At 46.8% G+C, this 21,003-nt stretch overlaps 1 protein-coding gene across 1 annotated transcript; it reads left to right on the top strand.

Moving 5' to 3' along the window:
• Window positions 1-1,523: 1,523 nt before the first annotated feature.
• Window positions 1,524-17,703, top strand: LOC122393461. Its single transcript, XM_043389482.1, has 8 exons — window positions 1,524-1,939; window positions 3,488-3,714; window positions 4,042-4,239; window positions 4,357-4,614; window positions 5,468-5,611; window positions 6,096-6,309; window positions 16,560-16,702; window positions 16,992-17,703. The coding sequence occupies exons 1-8, from the start codon at window positions 1,524-1,526 to the stop codon at window positions 17,057-17,059; spliced, it is 1,668 nt and encodes a 555-aa protein (XP_043245417.1). The 3' UTR covers window positions 17,060-17,703.
• Window positions 17,704-21,003: the final 3,300 nt, after the last annotated feature.

The raw sequence follows: 21,003 nt of genomic DNA, 5'->3' as shown, positions 1-21,003 counted from the left end.
ATCAAATATATTCCGGTTTTTACGAAATTCGGAAAATGTTGGATTTTTTTAGTATTTCTAAAAAAAAATCAATTTTTTGAATTTTTTTTTTGGTCAAAAACCCAAAATTTTGAAAATCCGAGATAGCAGTTTTGTAGCGCCGCTTTTTGTCTATTAGACCATATAAAGAACTTTGAAATTGCTTGATAACTGTAGATTTGGTGAGTGTTTCAAGATTGCATGTTTTTTGCTCATTTTTGCTCGAACATGACCTCAGATTGACCTCAATAACTCCTGACCTAAGGTGACCTAAGACTTGAAATTTGGTGTGAAGGTGTCAAATTGATGCCCGGAAAGGTACTAAAAATTGGCGGCGCTGCGCGCCGCCGTTTTCTTGCTATTTAGGAAAAACCACAGGGGGGGGGGGGCCAAAATGGCCCCCCCCCAACGGGGCGAGGGTTAAGAATCCACGCTGACCCTGAATGGCCTGAAATGGCCTGGAAGTCCCAAGCCTAAGGGATCCCTTGCCGCTATGCCGTGTTTAATTTTTGGTTCCGTTAAACATTTTTGTTCGCGTTTGCAGCGCTCCCTGTCACACGAAAAACGAGAAACTTTTTGTTCACACTCGAGTGAACAAAACACTTCCTCTCACTGGAGCAAAAATGAATTATTTGCGATTCACACTTCCGACATTCACTCTCAGTCCCCGCCGAATGCCCAACTTAGCTACAATCGGCGGCTGGGATAAACCCTAATGCATTTCACGTAAAACCTCTGCATGCATGCATGAATGGAGGTTTTAGCAGGGTGCTGCGATTAAATGGAGCGTTTTTCACCTTTTTGTGGGTAATGATCATGAGCGACGAGGCTGGGCAGGGGCCCTCTGTAGTGCGTCGGCAATCGCAGCCACTGTAATTTTACCGGTCGTTTTTGTCTATAAATTTCAAAATTTCGAATTTTCCTGTAAAAACAAAATGAAATGACATAGCTAGAAGGAAAACTTTGACACCATCGGATTCCTTGCGCCATTGCGCGTCGAATGATATGTAAAACGAGTGAGTAACGACTGGGGAAAGGCAAGATTTAACACAAAAGTTGATTTTGCCCCCCCCCCAACCGAAAATCTCTGGCGACGCCTATGTGTTCAACCCTCCCCAGTAGGACTAGGGCGTGGAAATTCAGGGCCGTCAGCGAAGTGCGGGTTAACCTGCGGGGTAGTGGGGGGAGCTAGCGCAGCGCCCCCATTTTTTACGTGCCTTAGCTTAAAAGAAAAACGGGACACAACAGGCACGGCAAATTCTGCTAACATGTAAAGAATTGACTGAAGTTCAGATAGACGAAACTTCAAACAAATTTGTCAAAGAATGTTTTATGGATTGAGGCTTTAGTGACGTCATGGTTTCGAGATTTTCGACCAATAACGGCGTGTGTTAAAAATCATAAACTCACAGAATAGCCATAGACACATGCCGTTAAGGCCATTAGACTGTTTCAGGTGAAACCGTTCTCTCAGTCTTATATACCGCACGTTCTATGTTTTAGAAATGGAGCCCAGGCAGCTCCAAGAGAAGGTTATCCAGATGAAAGAACAGATGGCACTTCTGAAGGAGGAAATGACACATCGTAATCAAGAGGACATTGTCCGTTTGGATGGTGAACTGACCACTCTGAAGAAAAACTGCGACTCACTGAGTGAACAGGTGGTCGGACTGGAGGGAGAAGTGGTCACACTGAAGGGGGACAACGCCACACTGAAGGGAGAAGTGACCACACTGAAGGGAGACAACGCCACACTTAAGGGAGACAACGCCACACTGCGTCAGGAGGTGGTCCATCTACGTGAAGAGGTGGTCCGCCTGCGGCAGGCTGTCCTCGAGGAGCGCACCACTCGCCAGGTCGTCGTGGAGGAGCTGCGGCAGGAGGTCCGCCGGCGAGCGGCGCCATCCGACCGCTCCCAGAGGTGAGACTGAGAGGCAGCAGGAGTGGCACCAGGGGGTTAGTCGGTGGGATGACATTAGGGGGTTAAAAGTAGGAGTTAGTCGGCTTTGACTGCAAGTGATTTTAAACATCAGCTTGTAAGAGTGAAACCGGTTGTGTACGTGTAGACAGTTTGTAAGAGTCAACCCGGATATGTAGAGAGTTTGTTTTTAAAGGGAGATAATGAGCTTTCTTTTTTCTTAAATAAAAATTACTCGACATCTATGCTATTTCTACTGTAGTTTCTATAAAATATGAAAATTTCCTAGCACATTTTCGTATGTGAAAAAGGTTTTTATTTTTGCAAAAAAGAAGCAGTACTTGCAGTACTTGTAACACCCACCGAAATGCGTTGTCCTTCTCTATAAAAAAGTCGCAGTATATGGCGCTTTTGTTTCAAACAGCGACGCTTGGGTCTTTGTTTATGTTATCGTCTTGTCGTTGCTTGGTTGTAAGGATTCTAATTTGAATTAGAGTTAATTCGAATTAGAATTAATTAGATTCTAATTCGGGGGTACATAGTGCCTACTCTTCTTTGTTTCCAAGTATTATTTTGCGCCACAAATGAACGGCATGCGCCAGAAACGCAGCCAAATCTTGCGATTGCGATTACGAAATTCATTATTTTGGCGTCAGAGCTGAAGCGAAAAATACAAGCATATTTATTTCAAAAAGACTTCAGGTTTGTCGAACGGTGTTATGAGAATTTTGATAACAGTATTGCATAAGTTTTTCAGTGATGCCGCAAAAGTGTTGTATTGTATCTATCTTCTTTATTGTGCAGTCGGCGGGACCGATTCAAAATTGAGTCGTTGCTACTAAAATAGCAGCATATGGCGTCAGATGATGAACAGGAAAAATAGTTGCGTAAATTTAGACATAAACCACCCCCAAACCATGAATATCTTTTGAAGGCACTATAGACGACCATTAACTAACTAGATGTGATGAAGATCAAATGTAAGGAATACGCTCATTTTACAAAATTACATGCAAGTACCAAAAAGTGATGTAAGTACTTATTCAACGGTCATTTTCAGCGCTTCCCGCTAACGTGACTTCAAGTTGAGATATTTGCGGCAAGGTACCGATTTGAGCAAAATGGTTTTAATTTACATTATAACTTGTTGTGTTTTGTCAGAAAATGGTCCTAACTCAGATTTTGTGGAAAAAGGTCATTATCTCCCATTAAGAGTCAACCCGGTTGTGTAGACAGTTTGTATGCAAATATTGACCGGTTGTATGGACAGTTTGTCTACATATAAGAGCCGAACCGGTTGTGTAGACACTAGACAGTTTGTAAGAGACAACTCGGTTTTGTAGACAACTTGACTGTGAGTGACTGTGAGGCAGCAGGCTGCTGGGTGGGACAAGGATGGGGGGAGGGGACACTAGATGGGCTTTCACAGATCGATGGTACGGCCCAGGGTCCTGTCTTGAAAGTGGAGACTTCTGGAAATTATTGTCTAATGACCGACCTAAGAGCTCTTATGACGTCACACTACGTCACACTGACGTCATTCCTTCCCAGTGACGGCGAGGGGGTGGCTTCTCCGAAGGGCGACACTTGTGACAAGTGTGACGTCATCAGTAGCTGTGACGTCATAACCCCAACTGCGAAGGGGGCGGGGCCGGCGGGCGGCGACGTGCGAGAGGCTGCACCGCAATTGGCTCCTGCCATTTATCTTCTGGACCACGAGTTGTTGAAGATGGTGCTGAGCAAGATGGACTGCTGGGAGATGTTCCGCGCCAGGCGGGGTAAGTGCTACAGCAACTGACATTGTATGTAGGACAGTTGAATGGAGTGTATGTAGATCATGCTTCATTATGATACGCAGTCCTTCGTGGAGTCATTCCTTAGAAACCGGAGTGCTCGGCAAGGGACAATCTATCACGCGAAGGGCTAGAACGGCGACAGGGGCTGGCACGGGATTCACACGTAGATGGATGACCGCTCGGAATGCTGTTTTTCATAGAATAGCTACTTTCTACAATTCAAGATGCAAACGCTGTCTGTACAAACATTGACGCTCCCGGCAAGGTGCTTGGTCAAACCCAATTCTTTTGTTCCGTCGGTGCCGACAGTCTGCCGTCGGTGGCGGTCCGCCGTCGACGATATCGTCGGCGACTGTCGGCGGGAGCTAACCGATCAGAAAACCCGTGGTGGAGAGGTCCCGGCGCCGGCCACGAGCCTACAGCTCGTATTGAAGGTGCAGGACCAGCCGAAGCTGCCTGAACTGCAGGCGCCGACCGCTGAGACGGACACCGACCTCCGACTGGTCGGTGAGTCCTGTGTGAAACGCGCTGCACACGAACTGGTACGCTTTGTCCCGCTGTAACTGTCATTCCTTGTCCATATCAGTAATCACTTCTTCACTGACTGGTGTTGCTTTATTCCAGCGGCCACCTGCCACGCCCTGGAGAAGGCCAACCTGCGCGGCTTTAAGCTGCGGGTCTCTGCCCTGCGCCGGCTGGCGCGTGCCAACGCCTCCAGTCTGCGTGAGCTGACGCTGCCGGCCGGCATCAGCGACTGGCAGCTGGAGGCGCTGCTGGACCCGCTGAAGGCTCTGGAGCGGCTCGATGTGAGCCCACCCGTGGACAGCTCCGGCAAGTGGCTTCGGCTGCTGCCCAAGTCACTGAGGAGACTGGACATCACTGGTCAGTTGGACTGGGTGTTGGTAGAACGCGTGAGCTCGCAGTTGCCTCAGCCCTCAGCACTGACCTGCATCGTCAGGGCCTCGTTTCATAAAGCGAGTCTGTAACTTACGCCGGTTTTTGGTCTTGCATTGCAAGTGTATGTGAAGCGATAGATTTATTTCCCCTTCTCCCCTCTGTTCTGGCTTGCAAGATAAATAAATTCAACGACTCAAACTAACGTCATCGCTTCACATGCTTTGCAATACAAGGCCAAAAACCGCCGTAAGTTACGGATTCGCTTTATGAAACGTGGCTCAGATCTCGAGAGAGGCTTAAAAAGGAAGACAATGGGCCCTCCTGTAACTGTTGTATGTTTTGTTGGAGAGTTGATTGAAGAAATAAAATTGTTAAGATGCAAATGGTACCTTACCTGCAAAAATACCTTTACTCTTTTTTGCAACTACTTTTTTGCTTGCTCATGAGTAATGAGTATACCTACTAAGTACTAACGGACCGAAGTCCAATCAGTGTTGAAATCTGAGATTTGAGAACGAATTAAATTCACAATGCGCATATCATGAATTACAAATGCAGGCTAACATCTATTGCCTGGACATATTGTACTCAAAATCAAACGATAAATTATCTAAAGATCAAAAATGCGATGACAACAAATGACTAGTATGCATATGGCAATGACAGAAAAAGACTATGGGAGACGGTGATTCTCATGCCACCCATACGAGTGTTATTTACTGACTAGCTGACCCATAGTGTCAGGCTATGGGTCATAGGCTATGGGCTATGGGTATGGGTATACCTTCCCCTGTACACAGTTGACAGTGTTGATGGGCGATTATATCCCTCTCCACAGGGTCGGGAATGACGCGGGCACCTCTGACTTTCGTAAGATGTCCGTCGGAGGGACTGCTGTTCGGTGTACAGCTAGCAACGGACACACTCCTGGACCAGCTGGCTGTCCTGGCGACCCACTCAGTCACCAAGCTGTTCATTAATGGTGAGCAACACCAGCACGAGTAGAGCATCGGTGCCAAGACATCGTGACCAGACCAATGGCCATGACAAATGTAGGGAACACGTGGCTCTTATGTTCCGCTTACTACTGCTCTTTATCAAGTTGACAAAACGTAGCGCTTATCGTTAAACACATATCGTACCGATCATGCCAATGAGTATAGTATATGCATTTGGCTATTATGTATGGGTATAGTATATGCTTATGCATCTTATTCTCAATAACGACGGACGCTCGAGGCTGCTATGCTATTATGGACTGGTTGGAAGGATGGCCCATATAAAGCAGTTGGATCTTACTGCTGCGCTATTCCAATATTCCTTTATTGCTCTCGCTTGTCCGTTTCCCAAAAAGGTGTCGTACTGGTTAGTACTAACTACTAAGCATGATATCTTGCTGTGAATATTATTTGTCTTGAGTTGCAGCCATTCCAGTCGGTATGTGTGTCTGTTTTTATGTTTTGCAGACTCACCGTCCGTGACACCGGAAGCGACGGGACGCCTCCTGGCTGCCCTCATCAGCTTGAAGGACGTGACTCTTCACGGAGCGGGCGGCATTTCCGAAACTGTGCTGTCCGCCCTTCACGGCTGTTCCCAGCTGGATACGGTGCAGCTCAGTGACACCCGGCCCCTCGCGGACATCCCTGCCCTGGCCCAGTCAGAGGTGGCAGCGGTCAGCAGGTCAGTCGGCCGGACGGCGACGGCGGGTATTAGGTGTATCTGGATAGACCGCAATAACCTCAGCGATAACCTTATCCGTTGGAGGTATACATACATAGGAGTACGGGCACATGGACGTTGAAAATGAAAACGATCACGTCACAGAAGAATATGCATCCACTGACAGATAATATGCTGGAGATTAATAAATGCATGGATGCAAGCAGACAGACGGACAGACGGACGGGCAGAGTTGTTAGCTAGACTGCATCGTTCTTCATCCTAATGCTACGTAATAACAATAGCAATAGGTATCTAAAACAACTTCGATTCCAAGTATGTATTACTGTCATTCCAGAGGTGTGAACTCATTTAACCCGCGCCCTGCTGGGGGGGGGGGGGTGTTTGAACACCCCCCTTGTGGTTTTTCGCGAATATCTCAAAAACGGCGGCGCGGAGCGCCGCCGTTTTTGGTACACCTTATCATGCATCAATTCTACACATGTTGTAAAAATTTCAGACCAAGGTCATTCAAGGTCAGGTCACCAGGTCACTTGAAGTGACCTCACCTCATAAAAAGTTTCAATGTCTGTCATAGCTACACCGAGTGACCGATTGCTTTGAAACTTTCAGCGATTGGTAAGAGCAATGACATATACAAAATGTATATCTCAGAATTTTGATATCGATGACCTAAGGTCAGGTCAATTTTGCGACCTCCCCATTATAAGTCAATGGGAGAAAATTGAAATGCGCCTCTTTTGGACGGAAGACATTATAAACACTCCCAAACACCGAATTACAAGTGGTTTAGACACACTGAACATGAAAATGGTGTCCGTGACCCTTGTTTATGCCCTGAGGTCATCTTAGGTCACGAATGGTATCTAACAGTTTTTCGCAAATAACTTTTGATAGAGGCATGCTAGAGCGATGAAAATGCCTTAGATGTGTTCAGCTCGACGATACGGATCGACTGATATGCAACATGACCCTTTCCGGTCAGGTCATGACCTTGACCTGAGGTCAAATTTTCAAGTTGACCTTTCAAGGTCAAGGTATAGTTCATTCGATGCGTCTTGACGAGAGGAACACGATGCCGGTAAAAGTAAGTTTGTACAGGGCTTGGGTCAAAAGTTATTGCAGAAAAACTGTTTCCGAAAAAATCGGCTATTTTTGCAGTTTTTGCCCCCTGGAGGCAAAACCGTTGACGTTAGGTCAAATCTGAGAGAATTACCCAGAAAGGGCGTTAATAGGGCTATTGAATGCGCTTTTCCGCGGCGCTGTAGCTCTATTGGTTCCCGAGTTACGCGTTGGCTTTTTGGAAATTTTCGACATTCGACCTGGAAATCGGCGAAATTTTGTCTTCAATGACCTCTGGTGACCTGACCTTTGACCTGACCAAAAAATTGACCGAAGTAATTTCGTCATTATTTTTGACGCTCTTTCGAACGCCGCCTTCCGCGTATCGCTACGTGGCCCAGGAGCCGAGTTACAAGGGGGGGGGGGTGTTCAAACACCCCCCCCCCAGCAGGGCGTGGAAATCCAGGACCCCCAGCCGGGCGCGGGTTAAGTCAGGCCATAAAAAGATATTGACGGCCGTTTTACGCAATTTTACCAAAACTACTCGTCGGAGAGACGAACGAAGTATTTGCGCTGTTGCTCCGTGTGCAACGTTTCATCCACAATGGGAGAAGGCGACACAAAAGATCGTGTCCGTAGTCAGACCGTAGTCACTTACAGTGGTTATTGTAGACTTGTTGGAACAATATTTCCCACTCCCTTATTTAGTTCAATGACGCAAGTATAGAGTAGTAAACACGCATATGGACAGTGCACAACGTACACATACATAACAATTCAGTACAAGACCAAAACAATAAAAATAATACCAACGGGAATGTGAAGGGTGAATAAGCATAGGACAAGACATGGGCTGAGCTAGTTTCTATAACGTTTGCCATTTCAAGTGCATGATAGACCGGAAGTCAACTCCACTGGAATTGAAGACACAACATATCAGTACGGCCTATAGACAGTCTCATTGGCCTGAGAACTGCAATATAATATTTATTTATGCCTATGTAGCGCGGGAGGCTGATAGAAAATGGGAAAAGTGAAAAAGTGAAATTTAAGTGTGAAATTCTAGTTAGAAATGAAGAAAACCGCCACCTTTCGTCAATACTCCCTCGATATACGGTCAAAGAAGAAAATGAGAAGATATAATAGAGGAAAGATAGAAAGTGATAAAAGTCCTCCCTTGCAGACAATATTGCATCGGGTGATAGTCGATGCTTTATGTTATTTGAGGCTGGTCATTCTGGTATATTGAATCGGCTTTGTGAGGTTGAATGATATTTTAATGCTTAAATTCCTGATGCCCTCAAGTGTCATTTCATATAATCGTTCCGGCTGAGTTCGTCACAACTCCTACTGGACCTTATCCTAGGATTCACCCATCATCTCTCACCCTTTCACTCCTGATACCAATACTTGCATTCTCCCCGTACTTTAGCTGTGACGCCCCCAAAATACCCTCCAGTAGTGCCGGTGACCAAGTAAAAGATTGACCCCCAGGCTGGATAAATGTCCATAAACTGCATTATACATTCACGCTAACAGGGTCTTAAGTGTCGTCTTCTGTCTGCTATCCGCCATCTAACAAAGAAGCTAAATAAAAACTCATCGGAGGCTACCATGCTGTCCCATCCCGGGCCTGCCTCAATTTAGGGCCCGTCGGCCTGCCGAGTTACCACTAACACAACATACACTGCACCACGTCACTCGACGTCACCACATCTCGGCCTAACTTTTACGGGGGAGCCCGTCGACTCCGAGGACTTATCGATGCCTATCCCACCGACTAGGACTTATCAGGCCTCACTAACTTTTCAGGGGCTCTCATTCCACCACCACCCACGAATACCCGGCACCACTCCATGGGTTGTCATTAACTTCCTACAAGAACGTAAAACTCTCGATCTATGGACTCCTCAAATACCTTGACTACCACAATAATTCAAACTACCTGAACTCAAAACCTCGGAACTCGAACGTCTCTACTTTTCCTTGCACATTTCCCCATTACTTTCGATACCTCGTCTACTAACCTTTACACTGCTACTCCAACTTATCCCACCGATACTCTACCGACGTTACTACCTCACTACATGACGCTACCGGCCCCTCTCTCTGCCGAAATAAGACGTGCAGACATTGTTGACACAGCCCTGACAATACAGAACAGACCTCTCCCTGTACGCATTCAACTGTACAAAAGCCATGTTGGTAGAAATATCGACATAGAAGCCGGGCACACAAGCCGTCTAGCCTCGAGAAAAAAATTGCCCGTACGATAATAGAAAAAAAATGGAGGCTTCCCGCCTAAACCTACTCTCGGCTCCCTTACATTTCCCGAGGAATTCCTACCCATCGCGTCAATAACACCTCGCCTCGGACTACCTGCCCTATTCCTACTTCGCACTCGTATCCCTTTCCTTACGTCCCACTGTATAATCGTAATAACGTGAAGCAACGGTTTAACTGAATAATCCTTTCCTGCAAGTCTAACATCCTACTTTAACCCGCGCCCGGCTGGGGGTCCTGGATTTCCACGCCCTGCTGGGGGGGGGGGGGGTGTTTGAACACCCCCCTTCTAACTCGGCTCCTGGGCCACGTAGCGATACGCGGAAGGCGGCGTTCGAAAGAGCGTCAAAAATAATGACGAAATCACTTCGGTCAATTTTTTGGTCAGGTCAAAGGTCAGGTCACCAGAGGTCATTGAAGGCAAAATTTCGCCGATTTCCAGGTCGAATGTCGAAAATTTCCAAGAAGCCAACGCATAACTCGGGAACCAAAAGAGCTACAGCGCCGCGGAAAAGCGCATTCGATAGCCCTATTAACGCCCTTTCTGATTAAGTCTCTCCGATTTGACCTAACGTCAACGGTTTTGCCTGCAGGGGGCAAAAACTGCAAAAATAGCCGATTTTTTCGGAAACAGTTTTTCTGCAATAACTTTTGACCCAAGCCTTGTACGAGCTTACTTTTACCGGCATCGTGTTCCTCTTGTCAAGACGCATCGAATGAACTATAACTTGACCTTGAAAGGTCAACTTGAAAATTTGACCTCAGGTCAAGGTCATGACCTGACCGGAAAGGGTCATGTTGCATATCAGTCGATCCGTATCGTCGAGCTGAACACATCTAAGGTGTTTTCATCGCTCTAGCCCGGCAGTTGCTGGGGTATTTCGCCACCCACCGTTTGCTGGGGGGGGGGGGGGCGTTAAACGCCCCCAGCCGATAACTCGAGAACCAATAGGCGCAGCGAAACGCACGGGGCGGCAAACGAAAGAACGCGACGAGACGCTTCAGATGAGTACTTTTAAGTTGAATTTCGAGGTCACAGGTCAGGTCAAGGTCAGGTCAAACACCTGAAATCGGGCTTTCAGTAGCATGGACTTCAGGACTTCGCAATGGGCGCCTCTCGTCATAAACTCTGCCAAAACGGTGCACAATCCATCATATAAGGCCTACAAGAGTGTCAGCTCCATGCAGGGGTCAGTCAAGTATAGGTCAGGGTCAAGGTCAGGTCAACCGGGCAGGCACATATCCCCGAAAATAAAAACTGATATACGCAGCCTGTGACACATGTTTTATGGGTAATTTGGGGCGTAGAACACGATGGTGACATTCATTTTATCATATGTGTACGTGTTTGGCTAAAAAAGTTTAATTTAAGAAATTAATGTATCATGGTCGTGAAGTAGTCACGAGAAATTGCCAAGATTCAGTGCAAGATTTTGGAAAATGCGGATCCATAATCAATAATCGAAGATAGCCATTTGATTATACATGGTATTGGCAGTCTAATGGCGTTTGCGGCATTTCTATATGTCTATTCTGTGATTTTATATGATTTTTTGAACATATGTCGTTTTTGGTCGAAAACTCAGAAATCATGACGTCACTTGAAGCTCGATATCTCAAAATTTTTCCGACCGATTTTTTTGAAACTTTGTCACAATAAACTTCAATCAATTCCCTACAGGTACCCAAAATTTGGCGCGCCTGCGGCGCGCCGTTTTTATGCTATGGCCCGGCGAAAAAAGTGGGGGCGTTTAACGCCCCCCCCCAGCAACTCGCGGGCTAGCATGCCTCTATCAAAAGTTATTTGCGAAAAACTGTTAGATACCATTCGTGACCTGAGATGACCTCAGGGCATAAACAGGGGTCACGGACACCATTTTCATGTTCAGTGTGTCTAAACCACTTGTAATTTAGTGTTTGGGAGTGTTTATAATGTCTTTCGTCCAAAAGAGACGCATTTCAATTTTCTCCCATTGACTTATAATGGGGAGGTCGCAAAATTGACCTGACCTTAGGTCATCGATATCAAAATTCTGAGATATACATTTTGTACATGCTATTGCTTTTAGCAAACGCTGAAAGTTTCAAAGCGATCGGTCACTCGGTGTTGCTATGGCAGACATTGAAACTTTTTATGAGGTGAGGTCACTTCAAGTGACCTGGTGACCTGACCTTGAATGACCTTGGTCTGAAATTTTCACAACATGTGTAGAATTGATGCATGGTAAGGTGTACAAAAAATGGCGGCGCTCCGCGCCCCCGTTTTTGAGATATTCGCGAAAAACCACAAGGGGGGGGGGGTGTTCAAACACCCCCCCCAGCAGGGCGCGGGTTAACCCTGCTCAAATCAACACCTGGCGCCTCTTAACCCGTTTCCCGGAAATTACTTCGTAAAATTATATCCTCTTCTCTCACCCTAAACAACTAACTTTCTTAACTTACAAAATACAGCGTGGTCACAGCTAGCACTCACAAGTTTAGCTGCTCGTTATCATTCCTATCTTGATCTTACTCAACCCATACTTTCCTTATTCAACAGAAATCAACGACTATTAATGGGATGACTGATGGATAATATATTTAGTACCGGGGGTCTAGATTGGGGCTTTCCTTCGGACAGGTACGGCGAGAACTGATCACCAGTAACTCGTCGGGGCTTAGGATGAGCGTTTGGACGGGGTACGACAAGAACTGATCACCAGTAACTCGTCGGGGCTTAGGATGAGCGTTTGGACGGGGTACGACAAGAACTGATCACCAGTAACTCGTCGGGGCTTAGGATGAGCGTTTGGACGGGGTACGACAAGAACTGATCACCAGTAACTCGTCGGGGCTTAGGATGAGCGTTTGGACGGGGTACGACAAGAACTGATCACCAGTAACTCGTCGGGGCTTTAGGATGAGCGTATGGACGGGGTACGACAAGAACTGATCACCAGTAACTCGTCGGGCCGTAGGATGAGCGAATGGACGGGTACGACAAGAACTGATCACCAGTAACTCGTCGGGGCGTAGGATGAGCGAATGGACGGGTTACGACAAGAACTGATCACCAGTAACTCGTCGGGGCTTAGGATGGGCGTATGAAAGGAACGCAGGGCATATTTTAGTCGTTGATCTCCTAAACAAACGAACGGATGTATATCCTAATATCTTTAATCCTACTTCCCGAATCCTATCCTGATATCTATGTACTTGGACAACCTTCGGAGAATTTACAGAAAACCTTCTTTCGGAACACCGTAGCATTACAATGAAAGAAAATCACTCACCTTTCTGGAACTTCTCCGGGCCAGCTCCTCAGCCTCCGACCAGTGCACAGTGGGCGATCCGCCCGGTGTAGCCTCGCGAAACCTATCGGCATTCATAACATCTATGTTTTTGAAGCTAGAACCACAATATTTAGGAGCAACCTTCTTGAATATCCAATGATCATATGTTTTAAGTAAGGACTATCTCTTATAGGATTTGTGCTCTGTGGCGAGCTTGCAATTTGCCTAATTGCTGCTCGAATAACGCATGAATACTTTTGAGGGTAGGTCGAAATTTATGACGATATGAGCTGCGTAGGACATTGAAATGGTGTGTACCTCCATAGAAAATTGCTTCCAAACCAATTTTTTATTCAAACGATTATGCCCTACCAATTTATACACATCATGACACAGCGTAAATCTCGCCCGGCAAGGCCCCATTTCATAACGTGACCCAAGCAGTGGGTTTGGTTTTGGTAAATAACTTCGCAAAACATGGCCGCAGAACCACGATTTTGACATCGTCGTGTTCGCCTTGCTCAGGCGCGTCGAATGGTATACTTTTGTTCAGGTGAGGCCACCGTAAGGTCAACCTGACCTTGACCTCGAGCCAAGATCAGATCAGAGGTCTTCAAATCACGAAGTTGGTCGAAGGAGGTCATATCGCATATCATTCTATTTGGCAGGTCTTCCGGAGTCCATTGGTGACCTTGTCGACTCTCTAGCTCAAGTTGATCGGGAGTTATTGACGAAAAACTCGTATGACCCTAGTGACGTCATAAATGACGTCATGCAAGGTCAACAATGCAAAAATGCAGCATCAGATCTTGCAAGGAGTGCATGAAGTAACGATTCCATGTACTTGAGACAATTGAATATCATTCCTGGCGCCAAAATAACAGTTTTCATATTTCCCCATTGACTTATAGGTGAGGTCACGTGACCTACCTGACTTTATGTGACATTTAGGAAAAATCTGAGATATACAAGTTGTAACACCTCTGAAGGACAATAAGTCCTGCAAGTCTCACCTCCCTGTGAAAGTTACTTTGGCATTGAGAGCGTCGCAGGGTTGCGACATCTGAGGATCGTGCAGAGGCTCATTTATGACGTCATAGGTCAGTGACCTGACCTGACTTGAAAGTGCGGTTGGTGTCACAAGATGCAGCGTGCATCAAAGGTCAGGTATGCCAGGTTGCAGCTCTCTATTGCCTGGATGTTTTGAGCTATCGCGAAAACACCCTTTGGAGCATTTACCACTTGTGCTCAAGTGCACCAAGCCACGGCCAACCCTTAGAAGAAAAAAAGTGTCTGGATGCCAGGGCTGCAAGTGGCTGCAAATTTTTACTGGCTCCCCTAATAGATAGTGTCTTAGTGCATGCGATACAGCATTATTTTCAGTTCATCCTCGTAAAACTTTTTTTGCTGGGCTTGGTCAATTCAGTGAACGTAATGTTCAGTGGTAGAAAAAATATAAAAAGTTAACCTAATTATAAGACATTTTGAACTGATTTTGTCCACTTGCTTTCTATGGCGGAATCGTCTAAACATCTAAATTTCACTTTCCATGCAAAATGGATGCTCAACACCTAGCAATTTCATCGTTCCGCAAAATATTCAAAGAGCGTAAACATCGGCTGTAATTATCCCCCTTATGAAGTGTTACGGAACGCTGTCTTTAACGATACTTTTGTCCACGAAAAAATGTCTCCTGAGCCATGCAAATGCACTAATCGTAATCTTTGATGAATTTTCTGTCGACTAGTATGCGTTGTTTTCCAATTTTCGGAAAAAAGTGTCTTTGAGGTTTCGCGAGGCTAGACCGGCCCGATCGCCTACCGTGCAGTGCGCGGATGAGTCAGTGTTTGCAGCTACCGTCTTTCTCTGCTGCCGCCCATAATTGTCCCCTGTCCCGATCGTCGCGATTTACCCTCGTGTTCTCCCTCTCTTTCCGTTCCTTCATTTCGTACTGATAATTTCCTACCCTTTCCCGAAATTTCCCTCAAGACTCTTTATGAAAATAACAGATTGATATATTTGTGAAGCGAAGCAAAGCGAGCAAGCGTTAACAATAAAACAGTAAAGAAATGGTACGTTTCTCCGCCAACGACGATAAATCAATAGTGAACATTTTCCTTTACAACTGATATCATACTCTGGTTTGGATAATCGTTACCTAACATTTAATCATTCGAAGATTTCCTAACCAACAAAGCTAAACAGATCTTATCATATTACCCGTTCCGGAAACTAAGCCAGTTTCAATCATTGGAAATAAAATATTACGCTGTATGTGCCAGTTTTCCTCGCCAACCCACGAAGGTACTGATTCCTAACGGAAAGTTCTGCCTTTCCCGTAGCTTCTATCATGGAGTAAATCGTTTTCCAAGTTACAACGCGTTTTCCGAATAATAATCAATCAGGTAAAATCTATACACAATATTCCTAAATAAGCATTGGTAACCTGCGTCCAGCCTGTACGGTATTGAAATTTAACTGTATTCGTTACGTTGTTAATTCATAATATAAATTTCTTAAACCCAGTTTAATTTACCCCACCCAGCCGCCAGGATAATTTCAGGGAACTTACATGGTGGGATCGGGCGTGTGTCACTCGGCCGGAGTCCCCCAGGGATCTGTCTGTCAGCCTCCGGCGGCGAGCGCTTCTCTGCCGCTCTGATGCGTCATTGCCAACTCTTCTCTGATTGGTCCACTTTCCAGGGTACCATCCGGGATGCAATTTATGTCTTGAAATTTTACTGGTTTCTTGTAGTTTTCTTGTATATTAGCTACGATTTGACGTCCAGCGTTTGATGTAACCTTTTACTTGAGTGTTTTCAACGTCCCCTTCCATTGCTGATGGATTTTGCGACTTCGGTCCTGCGCTGTCCCCTGGTGACCATTTGGGGCTCTTCGGGGAGGGGTTGGTGACGTACCCTCGCGGCTCCGCCCCTGGGTCGTTGGAGACAGTCACTCGGCTCGGATAAAGCTGCTGAATCTGCGGCGACGGCGGCCGGCCGTTGCTGACTCAGTTGTGGATGAGTCGCAGTGAGGGCAGGCATGTGGCGATGACAGCGGACTGTGGTCATTGCGCCACAGCAGCTCATTCGGGGCTGTGATGTGCCTCTGTCGCTCATCGTGCGGGGTCGTTGTAGACATTCACCTGTTCTGGATCAGAATGCTGACGCTGCGGCGGCGGCGGCCGACCGGCTCTCTGTCCCGACGGCGCTGACACTGGTGGGGATGAGGTGTTGGGATGGAAGGCTTGTGACCAGTGTGCCACGGTATGATGAGTCGATGACTGCTGCTGCTGAGTATGGGGAGGGGAGTATGGCGGGCGGCTGGGTCCCGATCTGAAAATGTTAAAACGTCCCAAGATGTAGCCTTGCTACACCTACATGTCTGAGATGGTCAGAGTTTAACCTACAGAGATGGCATGGAATAGCATATGGCTCACAGTATCGTGTGAAGCATCCATAGCGCTCCACTGTATCATACTGGGAACTTGAGATAGCCGGAGGCACATTTTATATTATGAACGACATTGACAATGCACTATGCAGTGTCTCCGTGTTTAATCGCTCACTTGTGCCACTTCGTGACTGTGTCCCTTATACTGACCTGTTCTGTTTTGCTCTGATCTTGTTGCAGGATGGCAGTGACCTGCAGGAAACTGTATAGACTGTACATCAAATCCTCAACTGAAAACTGCCAGGCCGTCCTGACTGCCCTGCACGAGACAGACCTGGGATGTGACAGTGACCAGTCCCGCATCATTTATCTTCGGGTCCCCGGTAAGTGACGGCGTCTCTGACCACCCACACCAGCCGACACGGCGCCACCGGCCTCTCGGACACGCACACTGACGCACGTGACGTCACTAGTACTGACGTCACGCTTGGTGACGTGTATCTCCGTTAGTGACATCACAGTATCAGTATCAGCCCTCATAACGTCATTAGTCGGTGATACACACATTGTCATTGTGTTCGTTTATGTATCTGTAGGTGACGTCATCAGTTTGAGTTGCCCCATGTAACATCACTAGCAATCAGTGTGTAATCTGACGTGTTCCGTTTCCAGAGTCTGCATACGACAAGCTTACTGAGCCTCCCAATGGCAGCAAAATCTACTTGGGTTCCTACACGTAGACGACTAGCTTCCCGGTGCCTCGTCCGCTCCGGTGCCGGGCGGCAGTGTCGGAACTCGACAACAGGTGGCAGCACCGTGTCTTGTCGGCAGCGCTGTACGGGGCACAATGCACATCTAGACATTCATATCCAGAAGTACTTCGAGCCGCCCTGTACCATCGGGCCAGTTCCGCGGGTACTTTACCGCCGTGCCAGGCTGGTTTGGGTTAAGTGGCCACCTAAATGCTTGATCATTTGAGCACAGATTGCTACGTTTGTTGACACTGCTTTGATAGACAGTGGGTATGTTCACTGTTCAGCATCCGAGATTTATCACGCTCCGGGCCACTGTCCAGCCGTCGGTAAACTGTTGTCATCGTGCCGGAGGTACCGCCGTGGTGACGTCACGTGTGTTGTGACGTCACGCTGGCTCACGCCGCTGTGCTGTTGTGTTGTAGTTTCAGTTTAGACCAGAGAGAGGTTGGAGCTAGCTGTGAGGGTGTCCGGTCCAGGCGATATCGGACCTCGCCCGTCACTGTGTCGGACCGTCGGTGGTCCGGTCGGCTGTGGTTCGTTTGGACCGGATATGTCCGGTTCGGTGTCGCTCATGGGATATCACGGGCTGATGGCGATTGAAATACACAGTGGTTGAGACGTTCAATACACCAATGTTACTGGATTCCCAAGCGCCACTATGTAGTGCTGTCATTTCGTAACGGTAACTAGTCAAAGGGATTGTAAGGCTGCTGACCATTATGCAATGCTTTGAACATATCATTCCATAATGTCATACGAAGTTGTGATAAAAAGAAGTCACTTTCTTGAAGCGACGTGGAGCTCTAATGTCGGATCCTTCATAAAAAGTGTGTGCAGCGTCAGGCTGCCTAATATAATTGTTCCGTAAAAATTAAGCCAAACCCAAAGAGTTACCTACCAGTAAAAAAAAGAAAAATCAGGTCATTCCCAGGAAATGCATCCCTCAGGGGGCGGGGGAATCATACTTTTTACCCGCACCGCCGGCCCAGCACTTCAGTTGACTGAGCCGTAAGGCTGTACTGATTATCACACATGAAGTGTGTCTATGGTGATCAATGTGTCACCCAGCCCGTGTGCTGCGGCACAGCCTACCACTGCAGGCAGCTGACTGACCGCTGAGAAACGGTGCATCGTTCTGCCGTCAACTGTAGACTGTACAGTGTGTATTAGTTATATTACAGCTGTATGGACACAGCACGGGTACGGATCCCGGGACACCATACCATCGACTGGTGGATACAGGACACGGTCTAGTATCAAGCGGTGCGATATCGCCGGTGGTCGTTATTTCTTTTAGAAGGCTGGATACCGCCAGTGGACACTATTTCTTTTAGAAGGCTGGATGTCGCCAGTGGCCACTATTATTTTACTCAAGACTGGATATCGCCAGTGGCCATTATCACTTTTAGAAGGCTGGATGTCGCCAGTGGCCATATCACATACATAGAGGGGTCCAATAGGGCCTTTCGGTTGGTTTACTAACCTCTAAAACGTGGTGAATATTGACGTAACGTTTATCACTCAGTTCTAATCAATACCCTTACCTGAAAACGTTCGTGGTCCGATCATTGACCTTGGAAGTTTTGCATTGTTTAACCCGCGCCGGGCCGGGGGGGGGGGTGTTTGAACACCCCCCTGCGGTTCTTCGCAGATATATCAAAAACGGCGGCTCGGAGCGCCGCCGTTTTTGGCATACCTGTTCATGCATCTTTTCCGCACATCTTGTGAAAAAAATTCAGACCCAGGGCTCTCAACGTCAGGTCACCAGGTCAGGTCAGGTCAAGTGACCTCACCTCAGGAAAAGTTTCAATCCTCGTCATAGCTACAGCGACTGAAGGATCGCCTTGAAACTTTCAGCGATTGATAAGAGTAACAGTGTGTACAAAATGTTTAGGTATCTCGGAATTTCGATATCGGTGACCTAAGGTCAGGTCAATTTTGCGACCTCTCCATCATACTCTGTAACAAATATTCAGTACACTATGGCATGAAAATCAATCAAGCGAAAACGTTCATGGCACCAAAATAGCTTTGCCTGAGGACATCCGGCCAGTTCAGATTAAATTTGGACAGTCGATCATTTCTGAAAGCCGCACAGTTAAAAATCTCGGCCTCACTATGGACCGACATCTGACGTTCGGGGATGATGTTAGCCAGCTGGTTGGCAAATGTACCTACCGGTCTTTTGAGTTCGCTGTCCCATTCCAAGCATGTCACACGTGCCTGGACCGTTGCTTACATTGTGAACGCGCTTGTGGCTAGCTCTATTCGCTACTGCATCTCCATCTACGGGTCCTGTGGTAAAACAGAAAAACACCACAATCAGAAACTGTTCAATTTCTGAGCTCGTGTTGTGAGCGGCCGGCACAAATTTGATCACATTTCTGACGTGTTTCATCAACTCGGGTGGTTACACGCTGAGCTGCGTGTGAGCTACCATAGCACGCGCACCGACGGGGGGGCGGATATCCGCCCCCTGAGGTTTTTCGCGGATAGCGGGAAAACCGCGGCGTGTAGCGCCGCGAAATTTAGTACGACTATTCTCTCATCAATTTTACACATGGTGTGCAAGTTTGAACCTCCTAACTTTGAAGGTCAGGTCACCAGGTCACTTTGAATGACCCAACCTCAAGTCACTTTTTTGCAACTTTGTCACCGTGCCAGAGCTACAGTAGATGTCAGAGGCCTTTGAAAGTCGCAGGATGTTATTAGGTCATTAGTAGCTACAATTTTTATATCTCGGAATTTTGATGTCGGTGACCTAAGGTCAGGTCAATTTCGCGACCTCCCCATTATAAGTCAATGGGGGAAAAATCAACTCCCTGTTTTTACCACTAAAACGGGTCGGAATGGCCCCACATACCATACATGACTTCATATGCGATCAACCTTCACTACCTTGAGGTCTGTTTTGCTGTTGGGCAGCTGTAAGGTCATGTGACGTCATCATAGGTCACCAAAGGTTTTTTGCCAATAACTCGGTACAGGAACAAGATACAGCCGCGCGGATGGTCTCATTGTGTTCAGCTCGTCAAGACGCATCGAATGATATACATGATGACCTCGAGGTCACGTGACCTGAGGTCAACCTTTGACCTTGACCTTTCGAGGTCAACATATATATATATATATATATATATATATATATATATATATATATATATATATATATAATAAATATATATATATATATATATATATATATATATATATATATATATATATATATATATATATATATATATATATATATATATATATAGGGGAGAGCGGGGAGAGTTGTATCATGTCCAAGTTGTATCAGGGCGAATTGTGCCAAACTTATCCAATGGATGGCGCTCGCGACACGACCAGCCGACGAGGTTTTCCGGGCGCCATCTTTCCCTGTTCTGTCTTGTGGCTGAGTGGACGCGTCTCGAGGTGAGAGCCGATTTTATGTTTTTTTAATGTCATTCTAAAAAATAAGTTGCAAGAAAATGTGTGTTCTGGGCATTTAGATGTGCACGAATTTGAAAGATCTCCGTAGCGGTGGTGAGGGTAGGTTCTAAGGCTGCGTGAGTGAAAACGGATTTCTCCAGCTGTCCGCTGTGTTTTGAGCACGAGGATGTTTTTTCCAAGATGGCGGCTAGGTACATGTTGTATCAGAGCCCGGTGGGGTATGTTGTAACATGTATGTATGTATGTATGTATGGGTATGTTGCTTTTGATCGCGAAAGCTAAGCCCTGGCTCGCGTTTGTAGCTAGCTAGTCAATGCTCGTTCCATTTCGGCACAATGTGTTGGCTTCTTTGCTCTTAACCCGCGCCCTGGTGTGGGTCTGAGCCACCTTCGCCCTGGTGGGGGGGGGGGGGCCAAAATGACCCCCCCCCCGTCTAACTCGAAAACGAAGAGGGCTAGGAAGACGCGGAAAAAAGCAAACGAAAGCCCATA

Source organism: Amphibalanus amphitrite, unplaced genomic scaffold (genome assembly GCF_019059575.1).
Source record: "Amphibalanus amphitrite isolate SeventyFive unplaced genomic scaffold, NRLGWU_Aamphi_draft 000536F_arrow, whole genome shotgun sequence".
NCBI classification, from domain to species: Eukaryota; Metazoa; Arthropoda; class Thecostraca; order Balanomorpha; family Balanidae; genus Amphibalanus; species Amphibalanus amphitrite.
This window is presented reverse-complemented; position numbering and strand designations above follow the sequence as displayed.